At 42.5% G+C, this 24,316-nt stretch overlaps 1 protein-coding gene across 2 annotated transcripts in view; it reads left to right on the top strand.

Moving 5' to 3' along the window:
* The window catches only part of LDLRAD3 (low density lipoprotein receptor class A domain containing 3), a 264,384-nt gene that overhangs the window by 118,887 nt on the left and 121,181 nt on the right, over positions 1-24,316 (top strand). For both annotated transcript variants that reach the window (XM_007450626.1, XM_007450625.1), the window contains one exon: positions 4,523-4,648. In XM_007450626.1, coding sequence (XP_007450688.1) covers positions 4,523-4,648 — 126 coding nt within the window. The remainder of the gene's footprint in view (positions 1-4,522; positions 4,649-24,316) is intronic.

The raw sequence follows: 24,316 nt of genomic DNA, 5'->3' as shown, positions 1-24,316 counted from the left end.
CGGGTCCTTGAAGAGCGGTGGATTCAAGTGCTCAGTGGGATGGAGTCGCCCTGCCTGCCTTTGTCAGGGCAGTTTTAGACTCAGAGTTGGTCTTCTACTTCTGCCAGGGGCTGCTGAGTTTCATGCTGAAATCTCCCCTTCGTGGAAATCGCGGCGGGCTGGGGACAATCCAGACTTTGTCCGGGAACCCCCTGGGGCCCACGGGGGCTCGTGCAGACAGGGAGCTGCTGCCAGCGGTGGGCTTCTCTCTGAGCCTCTGCCAGGCGCTCAGCAGGCCGTCTGTGATCTGCCTCACCGTTGCCTGAGCAGGTGTCTGTTGGTGCAGATGTAAATCATAACAGGACAGGCTCCCTGACAGAGAGAGCAGCTGAGCATCCCTGGCAAGGCAGGGAGTCTCGTTAGTGATTCCTGAAGAGGGTGCAGGGCCAAGGCCAAAGAGCTGGTCAATTGAATGGTAGCTAATGCATTTATAATTACCCTTATTCTCTTTTCTCTTTCTTTGTCTCATAAAGTCCAGTCCTTGGAGCTGGGCTGGGCCTTAGAAGTGTCGAAGGAGGCTGTAGAGTAGGTGAGTCAAGAAGTAAAGTTTGAGCCTTGACTCTGTTTATCAGCTGTGTCAGGTGCCTTCACTTCTGGACCTGTTATCCTTTCTGTAAAATGGGTTTCTGTGAGGAGGAAATGAGATGATATCTGTAAAATAGAGCACAATGCTCAGCCCATACTAAGCATTCGGTAAGTGCTAGCTGTGATTACCCAGCCCCACTCTCTCCTTTTATGGGCTCATTTGTACATTCGGCAGTATTGGTTAGGTACCGTGGTAGGCACTGCACAGTTGCAGCTCCTTCAAGAATGGCGAATGAAAGTATTCAAGTGAGTGTGTGTGCATCAAAGCTCTGCACAAAGCCAATGACATCCATCCTATGAAGGAAAAGAAAGAAACAGTAAGGGCTAGAGCGCCTGAGGGTAGGGAGCGAGGTTTCTACTGTAGGGAGTGCACTGCTTAAGGAGACCTCAACAGAGTGGAGGAGTGAGCCATGCCGACCTCTGGGAGAAAGACAGTCCAGTTCCTCAGGGAGGAGGCTCAGAGGGAACCACAGGCTGCAAAGGTCCTGAGGCAGGACTGTGCCTGATGGGCTTGAGGAGGAGCTGGGAGGCCAGTGTTAGCCAGAGCACGGAGAGTAGGTAGGCATGAAATTAGAGGGGGGTCCCCCGGAGTGGCACGATGCTGTGACGGCGGCTGTGGGCTTTTCTAAAGTGTTGGGAGGGCAGAGACGTTTTGAATGGAGGAGTGACATGTTGAGTTTGCAGGGAAACGCTCTCAGGTTAGATGTCAAAGCCTATAGGTAGCTTTTCTGCCCTGATCCCTGAAAGGGTAACGGGAGCAAGGATGCCCGGTTCTCTGATTTGAGCGTCCATCACTGGATCTTACCTGTGACAGTTGTTGTCATGGCGTCTGCTTCCTGGGGGCTTTCTATTTCCCACATCTCTTCTGTGTTTATTAATTGGACTTCTTCCCCCTCATTTATGTATTTATTCAACAATTATGGGTCCAGCAGATCTCTGGGTTACAATCCAGTACTATTGTTGTTCGTTTTGTTTCTCAAATTGTTCTAGCTTTGGCCATTGGGAGCCCCTGCAGGTTGAGTCCTGTGTCCTTTGGACATGACTCCATCGTATTTTAAGCATTTCTTCACTTTCTGGCAACACAAGACACTCCAGGGAGCCCTGGTTCTCTTTATTGGATCATAGAATTAGAAACCAAGATCTAGGTGCTGGCTGTGCTTATTGCTTATTGCTTATTGCTTATTGCTATTGGGGTGTGCTGCTTCTAGTCTTTTTTAGCAGATGAGCTAGGAAATACATGTACGTACACTAACCCATGCACACACACAGATCTATATTTCTATCTACTGATCTATCCATCCACCCATCCGTCTATCCATCTATCTGTCTTTACAAACCTTGAGTTCATATCGATGCCTTCAATTCCAGTCCAAAGGCTTGGGGTTCATTTTTGTCTTCTCACTCTCTTTATTTGTGATTTTTTCCTCTGATAGTGAGAAACCCTGCTCTTATTATCTGTAATATACTTACCTATTTGTTCAACCCTAGTACTGCACAAAAGGCAGTTTCAGAATTGCTGATTCATACCCTTGTGAGAAACAAATATAACTAGAGTACTTGTGAACAGTTCTTTTTTTCTTTAGCCTTATAGAATCCAGGCAAAATAATGTTTACCAGAGTTACGTGGGCCACTTCTTTTCTTCCCCACCTCCTTCAGCGTGGTGCTGTTATTCATCTGTAATATAGTTATATGTTCATTTGTTGCTGTTTATATTTCACTCTGAGCCCTGCCCCCAACACACACATGCACACGCACATGGGTTTGATTTTAATTGTTTACACTTTGGGTATGTGAAATACTATCATGGTTCTAAGAGTCAGAGCTATACAAATAGACTCAGAGAAGTGTGCACCCTTCTCATCCCTGCTACCTTGTTCCATTCCCATTTCCCTATTCTTTCCAACCTTTTCTCACCCACCCCCTGTAGGTAACCAGTCTCTTTGGTTTCTGGTTTATCCTTCCTATATTTCTTTTGCATAGATGAACCAGTACATGTATGTTTTCTTAGATCCCCTTCTTTTGCTGTATGGCGGGGGTAAAGTACTGTAGATACTCTTTTGCACTTTGCTTTTTTCGCTTAATAGTATGTCCTGGAGATCACTTCCTATCAGTTCATAGAGATCTTCCATAGTGAGCTTTTTAAACTTGGGTAATCAGAAAAAGAAATTTAGCAGCCCAAGGATCAATTTTAAAGTTCTATAAGCCTAGTGATGTGATGATGATAAATAGCATAAATTTTACCATTAATTGAGCATCTACTGTATGCCATGCTCTGTGCCAAGCATTTTATATAGATTATCACACTGAATCCTTCCCTGGGCCATATGAGATAGGTATTACCTCCAGTTTACCAATGAGGAAACTGAGGCTCAGTTGTATTTAGAAACTTGCCCAAGGTCATAAAGATTAGAGCCACAATTTGAACACAGGACACTCTCTCCCAAGTTTGTGCTTTGTGAAGAGCACACCAGCACCATTAGAGTATTTTCAGGTTAAAACAAAGCCATGTGGGTTTTTAAAATCTAGCCACATCCCAGGCTTAAAATCCCTGTTGATAGTGTATCAGCTATCGCCAAAGTTGGCATGTTATACTGATGATGAGAATATGAAGGTAATTTACTGCCTGTTCGTTCCAGAGAAATAGCCCTTCCTTCTTGAGGACCATGGGTCCTGCCTCTAAGACAGGAGACAAAAGGGATGCTAGGTGGGGCCTGCTACCTGGGATACAGCAGTAGATCCCATCACACCTTATAATCACAAGCCAGAGCAGCCAGCACCATTAACAGGAAAGTACATTACCCCACAGGGCTATTTGGTTAGCAGGACACTCAATCAAGCTTGAGTTACAGCAGTTTCTGTTACAACTGTTTGTGTAGCAGGAGTGGAAGAAGGGTTTCTTTGAGCAGGGTTCTGGCTTCTGTTGTGAGAAGTGACAGCCTCTGGCAGAGAGGCAGTACAGTTGAGTGTGGCTTCTGGACACTGAGTACTGGGGGCCTCACCCCAGCCCCATGTTTTCTAGCCGTGTAACCCTAGGCAAGTCACTTTACCTCTTCAGAGTGTTTCTGTGAAATGAAGAAAAGAAGCACACCTGTCTTTGTCAGGGGTTCCCAAGACCACCTTCAGTTTCAGTGAATTACTTGGAGGAATCGTAGAACTCAGCATACAGTCATACCCACAGCTATGATTGATTACAGTGAAAGGATACAAAGCAAAACCAACAAAGGGAAAAGGTGAAGGAGTGAAGTCAGAGGAAAACAAGTCCAGGCTTCCAGAGTCCTTGCCCAGTGCAGTCACACAGGAGGCACCTCATTCCCCCAGCAACAAATGTGACATAACGTGTGAAATGCTTTCTCCCACGGAAGCCCATTAGAGGCTCAGTGCCCAGGGTTTTTACTGAGAGCTGGTCATGCAGGCACCCTCTACCCAACATGTACCCAAATCCCAAACTCCCAGAAGAAAGGCAGGTGTTCAGCATAAATGCACTGTTTGCATGGATAGTTTAGGCACAGTTGAGCCATCCTCAGGAAAGAATGATGCAAACCTTCCCGACATCCCATTTCCCAAATGCCAGCCAAGCGAGGGCCAACTTTGCAAGCAAGCCTTTCTAAGGATGGCAGCCTCAGGCCTCTTGAGCCCTGCTGGTGTGGAGGCTGGGTTTGGCCTATTTGGGACCTTGGTGGCAGTGGATGAGCCACTCCCTTCCTGGAGGATGACACATGTGGGCTTCTAGTCTGGCTGGGTATTGGAGGTGGGTGCTGGTGGTAAGAAACTTTGGGGACTTCAAGGTAGATGTAAAAGGCCTCAGTTGAACACTCTGAGTCAGCGGGATGGGTATGTGGTGGTCAGAAAACTTATCCTCCTGACGTCTCGTTGTTTGTCTCGTTTGTCCTCCTGCAGCCAAGGCTAAATCGAAATGCGGCCCGACCTTCTTCCCCTGTGCCAGCGGCATCCACTGCATCATTGGCCGCTTCCGGTGTAACGGGTTTGAGGATTGCCCCGACGGCAGCGACGAAGAGAACTGCAGTAAGTGCCGGGGCCTGCGTACCACGCTCCCCTGTTCATTCCCACCGGTGGACCTTCCGTCCTGGCTGCTCTCATCTGTGTGCTTCTTACACCCACAGGCTTGGGCCTTTTCTCTCGTTACCTGGAATCTATTTGTTACGGCTTTTCTTCTTGTGTGATTGTGTAGATGCTCGGCTACCATTTATCAGGGCCTTTGTTAAGTACACTGGGCCTGGGGCATACTTTGTTTTCAGTTCTGATGATGGCTCTGCAAATGTAAGTGTGTTATGCCCATCAACACATAAGGACTTGAAGTATGAGAGGTCAATGGACTCATCCAGAGTCACATAGTTTATCAGTTGCAGAGCCAGTTCTAGGCTCATTCAGATGCTCATCTGATTGACCCTGCCACTCAGCACCCCATGTTTAGGTGCTTGCTTTCCTTCTCATTTTGAATTCTTTAAAAAAAGATGTTTATATATTAATTATATACATACTATAAGAATATGCTCTTGGAAGTTGCCATATGATCCAACAATCCCACTCCTGGGCATGTATCCGGAGAAACCTCTAATTCGAAAAGATACGTGCACCCCAATGTTCATAGCAGCACTGTGTACAATAGCCAGGACATGGAAGCAACCTAAATGTCCATTGACAGAAGAATGAATAAAGAAGATGTGATACATATAAACAATGGACTATTACTCAGCCATTAAAAAGAATGCAGTAATGCCATTTGCAGCAACATGGATGGACCTAGAGATAATCACACTAAGTGAAGTAAGTCAGACAGAGAAAGACAAATATCATATGATATCACTTATTTGTGGAATCTAAAATATGCCACAAGTGAACTTATTTACAAAACAGAAATGGACTCACAGACATAGAAAACCAATTTATGGTTACCAAAGGGAAAAAGGGGTGGAGGGAGGAGTAAAGTAGGAGTATGGGATAAACAGATAGAAACTACTATACATAAAAAAGATAAACAACAAGGTCCTAGGGGATAGCACAGGGAACTATATTCAATATCTTGTAATAAACCATAATGGAAAAGAATATGAAAAAGAAAATATATGTGTGTGTATAACTGTGAATCACTTTGCTGTACATATGAAACTAACACAACATTGTAAATCAACTATACATCAATGTTTAAAAAAGAATATGCTCAAGCACTGCAAGTAGCATGAGGGGCGGAGCCTTGGGAGCTCCAGGATCATGATGAGTTGCAGCCGGGATAAGGGAGGATGGGGGCGTCGGCTGCTTCTTCTAGACGCTAAGGAATGCAGCTGGACCTGGATCCAAAACAGGCTCTTCATATCAACCAGGCACAGAGGACAACACCTGGCTGGAGGACTGAGTGGAGTGCAGAAGGCAGGCCACTCTGTGCCTTTCGATTGGAGAATTTAACCCATTTACATGTAAGCCATGTGGCTGACAGGGCCTTGGTTCTCCAGCCGAGTGTCAGGCCTGACCCTCTGAGGTGGGAGAGACGAGTTCAGGACACTGGACCACCAGAGACTTCCTAGCCTCACGTAATATCAATTGGCGAGAGCTCTCCCAGAGATCTCCATCTCAGTGCTAAGACCCAGCTTTACTCAACGACCAGCAAGCTCCAGTGCTGGACACCCTATGCCAAACAACTAGCAAGACAGGAACACAACCCCACCCATTAGCAGGAGGCTGCCTAAAATCATAAGTTCACAGACACCCCAAAAACATACCACCAGACGCGGTCCTGCCCACCAGAAAAACAGGATCCAGCCTCATCCACCAGAATGCAGGCACCAGTCCCCTCCACCTGGAAGCCTACACAACCCACTGAACCAACTGGGGGCAGACAACAAAAACAACAGGAACTACGAACCTGCAACCTGTGAAGAGGAGACCCCAAACACAGTAGGTTAAGCAAAATGAGAAGACAGAGAAACACGCAGCAGATGAAGGAGCAAGGTAAAAACATAAACAAACACCAGACCAAACAGATGAAGAGGAAATAGGCAGTCTACCTGAAAAAGGATTCAGAGTAATGATAGTAAAGATGATCCAAAATCTTGGAACTAGAATGGAGAAAATACAAGAAATGTTTAACAAGGACCTAGAAGAACTAAAGAGCAAACAAACAATGATGAGCAACACAATAAATGAAATTAAAAGTTCTCCAGAAGGAATCAATAGCAGAATAACTGAGGCAGAAGAACAGATAAGTGACCTGGAAGATAAAATAGTGGAAATAACTACCGCAGAGGAGAATAAAGAAAAAAGACTGAAAAGAATTAAGGACAGTCTCAGAGACCTCTGGGACAACATTAAATGCACCAACATTCAAACTATAGGGGTCTCAGAAGAAGAAGAGAAAAAGAAAGGGACTGAGAAAATATTTGAAGAGATTATAGTCAAAAACTTCCCTAATATAGGAAAGGAAATAATCAATCAAGTCCTGGAAGCACAGAGTCCCATACAGGATAAATCCAAGGAGAAACACAAGAAGACACATATTACTCAAACTATCAAAAATTAAATACAAAGAAAAAATATTAAAAGCAGCAAGGGGAAAGCAACAAATAACATACAAGGGAATCCCCATAAGGTTAACAGCTGATCTTTCAGTAGAAACTCTGCAAGCCAGAAAGGAGTGGCAGGACATATTGAAAGTGATGAAAGGGAAAAACCTACAACAAAGATTACCAAGCAAGGATCTCATTCAGATTCTATGGAGAAATTAAAACCTTTACGGGCAAGCAAATCTAAGAGAATTCAGCACCACCAAACCAGCTTTACAACAAATGCTAAAGGAACTTCTCTAGGCAGGAAACACAAGAGAAGGAAAAAACCTACAAAAACAAACCCAAAACAACTAAGAAAATGGTAATAGGAACATAAATATCAACAATTGCCTCATATGTAAATGGATTAAATGCTCCAACCAAAAGACATAGACTGGCTGAATGGATACAAAAACAAGATCCGTATATATGCTATCTACAAGAGACCAACTTCAGACCAAGGGACACATACAGACTGAAAGTGAGGGGATGGAAAAAGATATTCCATGCAGATGGAAAACAGAAGAAAGCTGGAGTAGCAATTCTCATATTAGACAAAATAGACTTTAAAATAAAGACGATTACAAGAGACAAAGAAGGACACTGCATAATGATCAGGGGATCAATCCAAGAAGAAGATATAACAACTGTAAATATTTATGCACCCAACATAGGAGCACCTCAATACATAAGGCAAATGCTAACAACCATAAAAGGGGAAATCGACAGTAACACAATCATAGTAGGGGACTTTAACACCCCACTTTCACCAATGGACAGATCATCCCAAATGAAAATAAATAAGGAAACATAAGCTTTAAATGACGCATTAAACAAGATGGACTTAATTGATATTTATAGGACATTCCATTCAAAAACAGTAGAATACACTTTCTTCTCAAGTGCTCATGGAACATTCTTCAGGATAGATCATATCTTGGGTCACAAATCAAGCCTTGGCAAATTTAAGAAAATTGAAATCATATCAAGTATCTTTTCCAACCACAATGCTATAAGACTAGATATCAATTACAGGAGAAAAACTGTAAAAAATACAAACACATGGAAGCTAAACAATACACTACTAAATAACCAAGAGATCACTGAAGAAATCAAAGAGGAAATAAAAAAATACCTAGAAACAAATGACAGTGAAAACACGATGACCCAAAACCTATGGGATGCAGCAAAAGCAGTTCTAAGAGGGAAGTTTATAGCAATACAATTCTACCTCAAGAAACAAGAAACATCTCAAATAAACAATCTAATCTTACACCTAAAGCAATTAGAGAAAGAAGAACAACAAAACCCCCAAAGTTAGCAGAAGGAAAGAAATCATAAAGATCAGATGAGAAATAAATGAAAAAGAAATGAAGGAAACAGTAGCAAAGATCAATAAAACTAAAAGCTGGTTCTTTGAGAAGATAGACAAAATTGATAAAACAGTCAGACTCATCAAGCAAAAGAGGGAGAAGACTCAAATCAACATAATTAGAAAAGAAAAAGGAGAAGTAACGACTGACACTGCAGAAATACAAAGGATCATGAGAGATTACTACAAGCAACTCTATGCCAATAAAATGGATAACCTGGAAGAAAGGGACAAATTCTTAGAAAAGCACAAGCTTCCAAAAATGAACCAGGAAGAAATAGAAAATATAAACAGACCAATCACAAGCACTGAAATTGAGACTGTGATTAAAAATCTTCCAACAAACAAAAACCCAGGACCAGATGGCTTCACAGGCGAATTCTATCAAACATTTAGAGAAGAGCTAACACCTGTCCTTCTCAAACTCTTCCAAAATATAGCAGAGGGACGAACACGCCCAAACTCATTCTACGAGGCCACCATCACCCTGATACCAAAACCAGACAAAGATGTCACAAAAAAACTACAGGCCAATATCACTGATGAACATAGATGCAAAGATCCTCAACAAAATACTAGCGAACAGAATCCAAGAGCACATGAAAAGCACCATACACCATGATCAAGTGGGGTTTATCCCAGGAATGCAAGGATTCTTCAATATTTGCAAATCAATCAATGTGATACACCATATTAAGAAATTGAATGATGAAAACCATATGGTAATCTCAATAGATGCAGGCAAAGCTTTTGACAAAATTCAACATCCATTTGTGATAAAAACCCTCCAGAAAGTAGGCATAGAGGGACCTTACCTCAACATAATACAGGCCATATATGACAAACCCACAACCAACATTGTACTCAATGGTGAAAAACTGAAACCGTTTCCACTAAGATCAGGAACAAGACAAGGTTGCCCTGTCTCCTGGCTATTATTCAATTAGTTGTGGAAGTTTTAGCCCCAGCAATCAGAGAAGAAAAAGAAATAAAAGGAATCCAAATCGGAAAAGAAGAAGTAAAGCTGTCACTGTTTGCAGATGACATGATACTATACATAGAGAATCCTAAAGATGCTACCAGAAAACTACTAGAGCTAATCAATGAATTTGGTAAAGTAGCAGGATACAAAATTAATGCACAGAAATCTCTTGCATTCCTATACAGTAATGATGAAAAATCTGAAAGAGGAATTAAGGAAAGACTCCCATTTACCATTGCAACAACAAGAATAAAATACCTAGAAATAAACCTACCTAAGGAGACAAAAGACCTGTGTGCAGACAACTACAGGACACTGATGAAAGAAATTAAAGATGATACAAACTGATGGAGAGATATATCATGTTCTTGGATTGGAAGAATCAACATTGTGAAAATGACTCTACTACCCAAAGCAATCTACAGATTCAATGCAATCCCTATCAAACTACCAATGGCATTTTTCACAGAACTAGAATAAAAAATTTGGCAATTTCTATGGAAACAGAAAAGACCCTGAATAGCCAAAAGCAATCTTGATGAAGAAAAATGGAGCTGGAGGAATCAGGCTCCTGGACTTCAGACTATACTATAAAGCTATAGTAATCAAGACAGTATGGTCCTGGCACAAAAACAGAAATACAGATCAATGGAACAGGATAGAAAGCCCAGAGATAAACCCACGCACATATGGTCACCTTCTCTTTGATAAAGGAGGTAAGAATATCCATTGGAGAAAAGACAGCTTCTTCAGTAAGTGGTGCTGGGAAAACTGGACAGTTACACGTAAAAGAATGAAATTAGAACACTCCCTAACACCATACACAAAAAATAAACTCAAAATGGATTAAAGACCTAAATGTAGGATCAGACACTATAAAACTCTTAGAGGATAGCATAGGCAGAACACTCTATGACATGAATCACAGCAAGATCCTTTTTGACCCACCTCCTAGAGAAATGGAAATAAAAAGAAAAATAAACAAATGGGACCTAACGAAACTTAAAAGCTTTTGCACAGCAAAGGAAACCATAAACAAGATGAAAAGACAACCATCAGAATGGGAGAAAATCTTTGCAAACAAAGCAACTGACAAAGGATTAATCTCCCAAATATACAAGCAGCTCATGCAGCTCAATATGAAAAAAACAACCAACCCAATCAAAAAATGGACAGAAGACCTAAATAGACATTTCTCCAAAGAAGGTATACAGCTTGCCAACAAACACATGAAAAGATGCTCAACATCACTAATCATTAGAGAAATGCAAATCAAAACCACAGTGAGGTATCACCTCACTCCAGTCAGAATGGCCATCATCAAAAAACCTACAAACAATAAATGCTGGAGAGGGTGTGGAGAAAAGGGAACCCTCTCGCACTGTTGATGGGAATGTAAATTGATACAGCCACTATGGAGAGCAGTATGGAGGTTCCTTAAAAAACTAAAAATAGAACTACCATACAACCCAGAAGTTCCACTACTGGGCATGTACCCTGAGAAACCATAATTCAAAAAGTCATTTACCATAATGTTCATTGCAGCACTATTTACAATAGGCAGGATATGGAAGCAACCTAAGTGTACATTGACAGTTGAATGTATAAAGAAGATGTGGCACATATACACAATGGACTATTACTCAGCCATAAAAGGAAACGAAACTGAGTCATTTGTAGTGAGGTGGATGGACCTAGTGTCTGTCATACAGAGTGAAGTAAGTCAGAAAGAAAAAAAGAAATAACCATATGCTAACACATATATATGGAATCTAAAAAAAAAAAAAGGTTCTGAAGAACTTAGGGACAGGACAGGAATAAAGACGCAGATGTAGAGAATGGACTTGAGGACATGGGGTGGGGGGAAGCTGGGACAAAGTGAGAGAGTGGCATGGACATACATACACTACCAAATGTAAAATAATTAGCTAGTGGGAAGCAGCTGCATAGCACAGGGAGATCAGCTCGGTGCTTTGTGACCACCTAGAAGGGTGGGATAGGGAGGTTGGGAGGGAGATGCAAGAAGGAGGGGGTATGGGGATATATGTATATGTATAGCTGATTCACCTTGTTATACAGCAGAAACTAACAGAACATTGTAAAGCAATTATACTCCAATAAAGATGTTAAAAAAAAAAAAAAGAATATGCTCCTGGAAAATAATCTAAATAGTATAGAAAGCTAAAGTGTTCCTTGACTTGTGACCACCTGATTCCTTTTACCTGGTATATAATATTTCATGGTATCAATACACAGGCAGACACACACCTCCACTTGTTCTATCTACCCCACGTGCTTCTTAGCAGTCTTGGTGTTGAAGCTCACCTCACTACTCCTTGGCCTGGATATACTGGTCCCTTGCTTGGCAGCATCTCTGTGTCCAAATCCACACTCAGCAGTTTCAGTGACCTTCAGATGTCCCTTTCCCGCCTTTCACGCTGTTCCAGCTCCCCCAGCAATTCGCTTTGTACCTGCTTCTGGTCCCTCTGGTCACTGCTCAGTTTCTTCTTTTTCTTTTCCCCTTCAATGTTCAGACTGCTGGAGCCTTTCTAACTGTAGTTGGCTCTTGACAAACCTACACATTTACCTACTGCACTTATATATTTTAATAACCCTTTTCTCTTCTGATTATTGTAAAGAACTTGCGAAATTAGAAAAGTATAAAGAGGAAAGCAAAGATGCCTAGAAGGCAATGCTGTTAATATGTGGGTTATTTTGTGCTAGTCATCCCCCCTACCCTATCTATCTATCTATCTATCATCTATCTACCTATCATCTATCTTCTCTAATCTGTTTAATTGAGATGTCCTCTTTATTGTGACCATTTTCTCATGTTATTAAATTTTTCTGAAGCATAAGTTTTAATGACTTCAGGGATTGTTTTGATAAACTGATTTTCCCTTTACCCTGTTGGCTCTATTTTAAGTCCTTGAGTAGGAGAGTGACTGTCTCCTGCGTTCCTTTATGTCTTTCCAGGGAACAGTCATTGCTGTGCTGTCCCAAGAGGGACACAGAGAGCTTATAACCCTCCTGTGTGCATCCTCCCGTTGCCTTAGTTCACCTTCTGGGTCTCAAATGGCAGAGATATGGCAGAGCTGCTAGATTGCTGAGTGGTTAGTAAGTAGAGTGGCTGAACCCCAGCTTAGCGAGGAGGGTGCATATCACTAACAGGGTAGGGGCCTGACTGAGCAAAATGACTCTGGAGCTGGGGTCTGGCCTCAGATTTGTGTTCTGCCCTAGGGAAGCACCAATTGGGCTTCTTACATAATCTCCTTGCACAGTGGTTTTCTCTAGAATGGAGGTACTGACAGCCTGCTTTCCAGGTTTGTTGTGAGGGTTAGATGAGATAGTATCTGAAAAGTGCTTAGTGTGGTACTAAGTACTGTCCATGGGGATCTTATCACGGAAGGGGGGAATTTTATATATATCATCATACATATGGACTAGAGAGTAATTCAATGGCAATAAAAGCAAGTGTGATGCATTACAGTATGTACATTCTAAATGATTGTGTCATCCTGTGTACTGTTTGCCATAATTAAGAACCCTGTATGATTAAATGTTTGGATATTGGTCTTTAATTGTCTAAATGCGTAAATTATATTCATTCTAAATTAAGCCAATGAGGATTAAGCCAGCATTTTCCTCTGGCATATCTGCCATTTGAAAAGAGTGGTTCTAACTCACTGTTCTGAAAACTGGTAAATAAAAGGAAAGAATCAAGCATTTATCCTCCCTTTCATATATGAATTACACTTCTGAGTAGTTAAATAGCTGACTTAGAAAAGTTTTTTTTTATTGAAGAATACCAGCTAACAGAAGAATGAGAGAATTAGAGTATGTCTATTTTATAACCTCCAGTGAAGAAATGGATCATCAAATGGCTGCTAAAACCATTAGATGAAAAATTGAAAGGGAGCTTTATAATGTATGGATCAGGCAGAAAAGTCCCAAATCGGGCAATCTTCTCACAGATGACTTTGAATCAGTATTGCATCACTTCAAGTGGATTGTAGAAACCTTATCACTCTATGGATCTCTTTGTATTATAGTTGTCTTAAATAGTACATCTTCATGCTTTAAAAATCCCAAAAGACAATGTTTTAATGTTTGCTTTCACTTTTCAAGTATGTTTAAAAGAACTCCCGAGGAGAAGATTCGTCTATTATAAACCCAGATATTTACCATTTTGGTTGCTCGTCCTTCGTTCCTGATGTTCCAGGTTTTTTTCTGGTATCATTTTCCTTCTGTCTGAAAAACTTCCTTTAGCAATTCTTTTAAAGCAGGTCTGCTGGCAACAAATTCTCTCAATTTTCCTTCATCTGAGAGTGTCTTTATTTCACCTGCTTTCCTAAAGGATATTTTTACCGCATATAGAATTCTGGGGTGGCAGTTCTTTTCTTTAAAGCACTTTAAAAATGTTGTGCCACTTCCCCTGGCTTCTCTTGTTTCCAGTGAGAAATTTGCAGTTATTTTAAACTGTTTTCCCTTAGAGAATACACCACTTTTCTCTGGCTGCTTTGAAGATTTGTTTTGCTTTGTTTTTAGTTTTTACTTTGTTTATCCTGTTGAGGGTTCTATTTGAATCTGTAGGGTTTTGTCTTTTGCCCATACTTAGTACATTTTCAACTATTCTCTCTCTCTTTTTTAATTGAAATATACTTGATTTACAATCAATCCTCTGTCTCTTTTTCTTGTGGGATTCTGCTAACAATTTTAGGTCCCTGAAACTCTGTTCATTTTTTAATCAATCTTTTTTCTTTTTATTATGCTATAATAAAATACCATACACTGGGTGGCATATGCAACAGAAACTTACTTCTCACAGATCTGGAAGTCCAGGATCAGAGTACCAGCGTGGTCGGGTTGGTGGTGTGGACCCTCTCTCTGGTCATAACCTCACGTGGGCTTCCTTGGTGTGTGCACACAGGGAGAGAAATCCTCCTCATCATCTTATAAGGGTGCTTATCCCATCAAGAGAACATCATCCTCATGACCTCATCTAACCCTAAGCACCTCCCAAAGACCCCACCTCCTAATTCCATCCATTAGGGGTTAGGGTTTTCACATATGAATTTGGGGGGAACACGAACATGCAGTTCTTAACACTAACCACTAGTTTATAGGAAATTCAGGGACAGAGGAACATGTTAGTGACCCCGTGGGTAGATAAGCTGCCAGATCCGGAATGTGGAATATTCTCCACCACTCAGTTTCAGCCACAAATAAATTCTAAGAAAAAAAATTAGAAGGGGGAGCCTACAGATTCAAAGAGACTAAGAGACAAGCCAACCAAATGTAATATGTGGACCTTGTTTCAACCCTGATTCAAACAAACCAACTGTTAAAAAAATTGAGATAGTTGGGAAATCTTGAATTGTGGTTGTATATCTAATGATATTAAGGCATTATTATTAATTTTTTAAGTTTAAGGATGGCGTTCTGCTTATTATTTTTAAAAAATCCTTATCTTTGAGAAACATATACTGGAGTATATGAAAGTGAAATTACATGGTATCTAGGATGTGCTTCAAGCCTTTCCTCCGGGGTGGGGTAGGGGTGGGGGGGTGGATAGTGGGTGAGGTAGGACCGAAACAGATTTGTCAGCGTATTGGTAATTCTTTTTCATTTTAATTATGGGTTTATTGCTTAGACACTGGAAAATAAATGTTTTTCTTTCTTTTTTGAATTGAAGTATAGTTGATTTACATTGTTGTGTTAGTTACTGCTGAATAGCAAAGTGATTCATTATACATATATATATACCTTCTTTTTTTTTAAATATTCTTTTCCATTATGGTTTGTCATAAGATATTGAATATAATTCCCTGTGCGATACAGTTGGACCTTGTTGTTTATCCATTCCATATAGAAAAGCTTACATCTGCTAACCCTGACCTCCCACTCCATCCCTCCCCCAACGCCCTCCCCCTTGGCAACCACAGGTCTGGTCTCTATGTCCATAGTTTTGTTTCTGTTTCACAGATAGGTTCATTTGTGTCATATTTTTAGATTCCACATATAAGTGATATCATATGGTATTTGTCTTTCTCTTTCTGACTCACTTCACTTAGTATGATAATCTCTAGTTGTATCCGTGTTGCTGCAAATGACATTATTTCATTCTTTTTATGGCTGAGTAGTATTCCATTGCATAAATGTACCACATCTTCTTTATCCATTTATCTGTCGATGGACATTTAGGTTGTTTCTATGTCTTGGCTATTGTGAATAGTGCTGCTACGAACATAGGAGTGCATGTATCTTTTTGAATTATAGTTTTGTCTGGATACATGCCCAGGAGTGGGGATGCTGGATCATATGGTAATTCTATTCTTAGTTTTCTGAGGAACCTCCACACTGTCTTGCACAGTGACTGTACCAACTTACATTCCCACCAATAGTGTAGGAGCGTTCCCTTTTCTCCACACCCTCTCCAGCATTTGTTGTTTGTAGACTTTTTAATGATGGCCATTCTGACTGGTGTGAGGTGGTACCTCCTTGTAGTTTTGATTTGCATTTCTCTAACAGTTAGCGATGTTCAGCATCTTTTCTTGTGCCTCTTGGCCATCTGTATGTCTTCTTTGGAGAAATATCTATTTAAGTCTTCTGCCCATTTTTGGATTGTAATGGTAATTATTAAAGCCAGGTGATTGAAACACGGGGGTTCCCTATGCCAGTTTCTATTTTTGTATGTAACTGGAATTTTCCATAATAAAATGGTAAAAAGAAATAAAAGATAAAGGAGCAGTTTTGTTGGGTGATGTTCTGACTTCAGCAAATAATTGGAGAGTCGTATTTTTAAAGAACTTTATTTCTGTAGATGTGTTTTCCACTGTTTGCATTCATTTTGCAGGAGGAAGGATAAGCAAGGACCAGTGTTTCCTTCTAGAGGATCACAGTGCTGAGATTTTGCTCTTTCACTTCCTTCCTTTCTCCTTTTTTACTGTGTTTGGCCTCTTCCTCCTGCCTTGAGCTCAGACATCCTTGGCTGGAGGTGAAGCCAGGATGGGCTGGCAGCACAGCTCTCCCCCGGTCCTCCATCAGGGAGGACAAGTACTCCTTCCAGGAACTGAGTTATGACAGAGTGGTCTGGGTGACCACGGTGGAAAATTCTTTCAAGTGGGATCTTCTGCTGCTGTTTTCAGCATACTTGTGCTCAGAAAACCCGCTGTGTACTGGACTGTTTTTCTCCCACTGCTGATGAATTCTTGCCTGTCCCCCTAAAGAGCTGAATTGCTCAGCCAGTGTGTCTATAGTCTTTAATCATGGAACCCCTTGGTGCTTGTGTATTTCTGTAGCTTTATTCATGTCAACCCAGATCAGATTCCACATGTCTTCTTCACGCCTCAGCAGATCCATGAGTGGAAGCCTCAGGGAGCTGTGCCTCACGTCGGAGGGTCTGGGTGAGCAGAGGGGCGGGAGGATGCTTGCACCCTATGCTTCCAAGCTCCATCAGCAAGGTCCCCTTAAAGGCTCCTGTATGACCTGCTTCCTTAGGGAGTTGTTCCTGGTCTGCCGAGCCTGGGCTGGTCATTCTGTGTGTTGGCACACCATCTTGGGCCTCCTCCAAACAAATCAGAGGCCTGCCCTGAACACCCTGTAAAGATAACTCCCCTCCTCTCCGGTCTCCCACTCTGTCTCCTTCCCCTGATTCACTCTTCTGTGCACTTACCACCACTCTTTGTTTATTTTCTGCCTTCTCTGCTACACCGTGATGGCCATGAGATGGTACTGTTGCATGGTTCACAGCTGTACTCCCAGTGCCAAGTGGATAGTCTGGCTCAGCCTTAGCACGGGATAAATGCATGTGGAATAAATTACACTTCTCATGCTTTATCTTCAGTGCACATTGACCTGCCTGTCTCCCCACTAGAGTGTAAGACTGGGTTGGAGGCTTCCCTGGTGGCGCAGTGGTTGAGAGTCCGCCTGCCGATGCAGGGGACACGGGTTCGTGCCCCAGTCTGGGAAGATCGCACATGCCGTGGAGCGGCTGGGCCCGTGAGCCATGGCCGCCGAGCCTGCGCGTCCGGAGCCTGTGCTCCGCAGCGGGAGAGGCCACAGCAGTGAGAGGCCCGTGTACCACAAAAAGAAAACAAACAAAAAAACCCCACAAAAACAAAAGTTGGCAATACGGTTCCGTGGAGTCTTTTAGGCTAAGGGCTCAGCAGTGAGGTATGCAGACTGTGCAGAGCATAAGAAGCCCCTTGGCTGACAATGACTGAGTACTTACTATGTATATGGCACATTTCTATATGCTTTACACGTGTGATATTTTAGGCCGATAACATTATGACTCCCTGTTTGTAGATAAGGAAATGAGACAAAGAAAGAAATAACTTGCCTAAGGTCACACAGTAAGTGACAGAGTTGTAACATCAACCCAGGCAGTATAAATCCAGGGTCTGAACTCTTAACCACTATACTGTGTATCCCCAATGATAATTATTATTACAAGCATTTATTGAGCACCTGCTGTGGGCCACATGCGATTCTCAGTTATTCAGGTGCATTAACTTTTTTTTTTTTTTTAATTTTTGTTGGAGTATAGTTGATTTACAATGTTGTGTTAGTTTCAGGTGAGTGAAAGTGAGTCAGTTATACATATACATATAAACACTCTTTTTTAGGTTCTTTTCCCATATAGGTCGTTACAGAGTATTGAATAGAGTTCCCTGTGCTATACAGTAGGTCCTTATTATCTATTTTATATACAGTAGTGTGTACATGTCAATCCCAATCTCCCAATTTATCCCTCCCCCCATTCCCCCCTTGGTAACCGTAAGTTTGTTTTCTACATCTGTGACTCTATTTCTGTTTTGTAAATAGGTTCATTTGTATCGGGTGCATTATCTTAATTTTCACAAAATCTTAAGACAGAGGCACTATTCTTATTTTCATTTTACAGATAAGGAAATTGAGGCTGAAAGAGGTTAAAGAATTTTCCTAATGTCATGTGGCTAGTGAGTGGTAGAGCTGAAATTTGAACCCAGGTGGACTTCTTACCCTCACTGCTAATCATTACAGAAAAATGTACGCTCGGAAGGGTAGGCTGGGGCAGGTCGTGAAAAGTTAAGAGTCTGGTTAATAAGTACCAGGGATATAATGTACAACATGATACATATCATTAATGCTGCTATACGTTATATATAAAAGCTGTTAAGAGTCAATCCTAACAGTTCTCATCACAAGGAAAATAATTTTTTTCTAGTTATTTAATTTTGTATCCATATGAGATAATGGATGTTCACGAAACTTATTGTGATAATCATTTCATGATGTATGTGAATCAAATCATCATGCCGTATACCTTAAACTTATACAGTGCTGTATGTTAATATTATCTCAATAAAACTGAAAGAGGAAAAAAAGTTAACAATCTAGGATTGTATTTTATATGCAACGAGGAGCAGTTGATTCTGAGCTGAGCGCAGAGCGAGGAGAGGGAGAAGGTCAAGCATGGCTGGAGCCCGGGGAGCCGGGACGTGGTGGTCCCTTTAATGGAAGTGGATCCAAGGAGAGAGGGAGAGGTTGGGGAGAGAGGGAAGGGTGTCCGTTCCAGACATGCAGAGCTTGAGGTGAGGGGGTCTTCAGGCAGAGGTGTCCACGAAGCATCGGGAGAAAGAGGATTATCGCTGGAGGGAAGATTTGGGGAGCCATCCACAGAAGGGTGGTGGTTGAGGCGGTGAAGTTGAAATTGGCGGGAGACAGGCTGGGGGGTCGGACAGGAGTTAGCCAGGCCCAGGAAGCCTTTACAAGGAGGAGGAAACAAACGGCCATTAGCAATGAATCAGGGTCTGCCACTGCCACTGCCACTGCCGCTGTGCTGCCTCTCGAAGGGTTCTGAAAGTTCGGATTCTTCGGGTCCTTAGAGGCTGGGGAAAAGGCAGACGGGATTGAGGAACCTTTGCCTCCTCCTGCTTTACCAGAGTGGGGGCCTCTCCCCTCCTGCAGACTTGGAAGAGGAAGACGGCCGCACATGGCCCTGATCTGTCTCGGGGGCCAAGGGCTGCTGGGAGAGGTCCTGTGGGTGGACTCTGAAAGGAAGGCAAGAACTTGCAGCTGGCCACAGACAAGCCACCTCTTCTTTGAAGGTCCAGGCTGCCAGCATTTTCCAGGCCACAAAGGAGCAGTGCTTGTTAATGGGTCGGATTATTTGCAGAGAGGCTTGGGGCCAGGCATCCTGCGTCCTGGAACAGAGGAAGTCTCGGAGCAGCTCCATCTCCCCCAGTTGCCTGGTTCCCAGGGAAACGGGGGCTGGGAAGACAAGATACCCACGGAGACCATGAGGTTGGGATGCTCGGCGAGGAAGTGGGCGGGCACCCCAGCGGGATGGGGAGCAGATGGGGGATGTGGGGACTGGTGGCCAGGCGGTTCTCATTGATGTGTTTTGTCAAGAACCCTTTGAGGTGGGAGAGGGGCCGACTTCACAGACTTTAAATGGATTAAAGGCGACATTTCCTATGTCCCGCTGGAGACAGATTGCTTCATTTCCTGTCTTGAAGCCGGTCAGTTGCTTTTGGATGACTGCAGTGGGCCCTGGGTACTTTCCTTCAGATGTGGTTGAGGTGAATGCCACCAGTTTAATTAACCACTGAGCTTATCCTTCTCACTCCTCCCTCCCCTGGGCAGGGAGAGACAACTTCTCTTTCCTGCTTACTGTGGGCTGGGAAACGGATTCTTAGATCTCTGTGTTTGTGGTGGCAATAATAGCTGGGGAACTTTGGAGTCGCAGTTGAATTTTTGAAGTTAACTCTGCGGACAGTTTTCCATCCTTATTGAAATAAATACTATAAAATGCAATGTTCCTCTTCTAGTTAAGCGAGTAAAATAATACATTTTTTCAGTGACTGGGAAACCTCAGGAAGGACAAAGAAAACATACATGTGGAGCACATTAAATATTGCTAGAAGATGCAGAGATATAACATCCCAAAGTAGGAAGCGTTTCGTGGTCAGTTTATGGGCCGTCTGTTGATCGTTATGTTTCAGGGTCCTGGGTGAGGATCCACGGCATCACAGAAACCCCTAAGACTTGACTTCTGTCCCCGCCAGAGCCTATAGGTTTGGTCCACCATACATGCACCCTGAAATCTGGCTTAAGCCTGGTAAATGCTGCAGAGGTCCTGGAAGAAATATAGTGAAACTTGAGCTGTCTGGGGTCTTTGGGGAGACTTTACTCTGGGTAAGTGAGTGTGCCTCTGACAGGGATCTCCTCTTGGCTCCTCAGTGTCTGCCTCTGTTGGTGACAGTGCAGGGCCGTTCTTAGGAATGTTAGTTTTTAGACTGGGCTGTAATACAGGGTTGCCTTTGGCTCCTTTTAGAACTTTCTGGTCTCTTTTGAAGCTATCTTAGGCTGCTCTGCTTTTGGAATTCTTCAGGTGGCTTTTTATAGCTTTGTGGTCCCCTCCCATGGTTGTCAGCTTTTATTTCTTGCAGTTTGTCTGCAGGTTGGCAACGGGCGTCCTCTCTCCCTTCTAATTTGCCTTGTCCTTGGGAACTGGAACACAAACCTTGTTGGAATTTACATAGCCCGAGAATCAACAGACCTGGGGGAGGGGAAGGCTGGAGGGCCCTTCCTGAGGACACTCCCAGCACTTAAAGGGCGGCAACATCCCAAAGTGTGTTTTGATGGTTCGGAGGCCTTTTTCTGGCTTGCTGCTGGGTTTGGGGAGGTTCCTCTAGCATCCTCTGCCTCTGTTTCTCTGCCCTGCATTGGGGGTGGGGGGACATAGTACTTTATGAGGAGCCCTTGACAAGGAGGAATCCCAGGTGTGTCTGTTTACCAGCGTGTACCTGTGTTCTCTGAGCAACAGGGCACCTAAGTGTGAAAGATACTAGAGACAGGGGTTTGTGAGCCAGAGAGAATTTTGTGGGAAAAGAGAAAAGGAAAAGGAAAGTGAGTGATCACTGAGACATCTCTGCCAGACTAGACTCTTAGAAACTTTTAGTGGAGTCTTTCCAACATACTGAAAAGGAAAAGTAAAATTAAATGAACACCTGTGTTTCCCAACAGCCTGTTTTAAAAATCATATTACCTATAGTTATGGCTAAATTATTATAACTATATTAACAATAGTTAATAATACTATATTATATTATAATAATAATACATTATAATATTATAACTATATTAACTATGGTTAATAATACCATATTGTGTATTTGAAAGTTGCTAAGAGAGTAGATCCTAAAAGTTTTCATCACAAAAGAGATTTTGTAGCTATGTGAGGCGACGGGTGCTGACTCACTGTGGTGATCATTCCGCAGTATATACATATATCAAATCAGCCTGCTGTACACGTGAAAAAAATACAATATTATATGTCAATTATATCTCAGTGAAAAAAGTCATTACCATATTGCCTTATTTGCTTCAGATTTTTAAAATAATAAAGTGTTACCAAATATTATAAGTCTACAGTACACCCCTTTCGGACCCTATACTTCTCCCTTCTCTCCAGAGGCATCCATTGTCCTGAACTTAGGGTTGTGTCTTCCAATGCAAGTATATATTTTTGTATCTTCAATAATTGATAGTATTCTTTTGCATGGGTAACTTCATCTAACTGGTACAACACTATACATATACAACACTATACGTATTTTTCCGTAACTTTTATTCTTATATAACTTGCATATATCTTCTATAACTTTGCCCCTCTATTGTATTTGTGAGATTGATCCATCTTGATTCTGGTTCATTCTTCTTTTTTGATTTTGTATTCTTTTTTTTTATTGTAGTTGATTTACAGTGTTAATTTCTGCTGTACAGCAAAGTGACTCAGTTATCTACATATATACATTCTTCTCTATATTCTTTTCCATTATGGCTTATCCCAGGATATTGAATATAGTTCCCTGTGCTAGACAGTAGGACCTTATTGTTTATTGGTTCATTCATTTTTCACTGCTGTTCAGCGAGTGTTGGCGAACGATAGCCCCTGGGCCAAAATGGCCTACGCCCCGTTTTGGAAGTTACTTACTTTAAATGTACTTACTACCTGTAAATCAAGTTTTATTGGAGCACAGCCCTGCCCTTCGTTTATGAATTGCCCATGGCCGCTTTGTACCACAGTGGCAAAGTTGAGTAGTTAAGACACAGTGTAAGACCCAAACGTTAGCAAAGCCTAGAGTATTTACTATCTGGCCCGGTACAGTAAAAGCTAGCAGTGTAGCACATGGTATTAATTCTCCTGTGGGTGAACATTTGGGTCATTTCTAATATTTTTATTTTACAAACAGTGCTTCAGCACACATTTCTGTTTGTCCAGGATTCTCCCCTGAGTGTGTAGCTGGAAGTGAAATGACTGGGCCATGGGGCATATGCCCCTTAAATATCACCAGCTATCACTAAGTTGGTCTCCAAGGTGGATCTACCAATTTGCACTCCCACGAGTAGTCTCTGAGACTTCCTCTCCCTCCTCATCCTGGCCAACAACCTGGGATTTTAAGACCTTAAGTTCGGCGAGTCTGCTGAGGTTAAAGTGGTGCTTCGTTACTGGCCATAGTCAACATCTTTTCAAGTTGTTATTGAGCGTTCGCCATTGCTCTGATGGGAATTGACCTGTCATGTCCTTTGCCTATTTTCCTGTTGAGTTGTTTGTCTTTTTTCTTTTTCTTTTCTTTCTTTTTTTTTTTTTGAGGTACGCGGGCCTCTCACTGTTGTGGCCTCTCCCATTGCGGAGCACAGGCTCCGGATGCGCAGGCTCAGCGGCCATGGCTCACAGGCCCAGCCGCTCTGTGGCATGTGGGATCTTCCCGGACCGGGGCACGAACCCGCGTCCCCTGCATCGGCAGGCAGACTATCAACCACTGCGCCACCAGGGAAGCCCTGTCTTTTTTCTTTTGAGTTGTGAGAGTTCTTTCTGTATTCTGGTCCTAGTCCTGTGGTTATATGCATTAATACCAAATATATGTATTTATTCTATGCACTGAAACTGGTTTTCAGTCCCTGTGGATTCTTTATCAGTAGAGCTGTGTCTTAAAACATAGTCTTAATTCATTTGAAGGTATGTGTGATCTGGATATCCACATACGTACATATATACACATATATGTGGTATGCATGTATATACACACGTGCACACACACACACATATGTGACTTCTTTTCCTTGGGAAAGTTTGTGAGGTTGAAAGGGTCTAAGGCTGACGAGAAGTCAGTAGATGCCATCGTGTCTGCAGGGTTGGTTCAGCACCGCCTTCCCTACTGGGGCGGTTCACATGTTTGCAGCAGCCCCATCTTGGAGCAATTCAGGTGCCTTTCCAAGACTGTCCATTTGAGTGAGCTGATCGTTGCTGACGCTTTGGCTGTGTAGATGTGACCCACAAGGTCCCAGGGAAGCCAGAGGCCACCGTGGTGGGATGCTGAAGGGTTTGGAGAGCTGCCCTGGACAGAAACCAAATGTGACTTATGGTTTCGGGTTTCCCCATTTTGGTTTTGGCTGAAGTCAGACCTTGGTTTCAGCACGATCAAGTGGAGCCATTCTCTGGCCCACAGCGATTTAAATAATTAAAACTTCCATTTCAGGCCAGACTCCTTTTGCTTACCTTCACACTGGTCCATCATCTTCAAAACTAAGAGCACTGGCTTCCCCGTCCCTCTACCTCCTCTGACCTTTCAAATCAAACTTTCTGAGTTGAACAGTTAAAAAATAAAAAACTCCACAGCCCTTTGGGTTTCCAGGGCCCTGTGAAGTCTGCAGCTATGATCTCTGTGCATCTTAACAATCGCTCCGTGAGGCATATGGGGAAGATAAATTACAACTGCCATTCCTGC

The sequence above is a fragment of the Lipotes vexillifer genome, unplaced genomic scaffold (genome assembly GCF_000442215.2).
Source record: "Lipotes vexillifer unplaced genomic scaffold, Lipotes_vexillifer_v1.1 scaffold980, whole genome shotgun sequence".
Classification (NCBI taxonomy): Eukaryota; Metazoa; Chordata; class Mammalia; order Artiodactyla; family Lipotidae; genus Lipotes; species Lipotes vexillifer.
The sequence above is the reverse complement of the archived record's forward strand: the minus strand, read 5'-3'. Positions and strand labels throughout refer to the sequence as shown.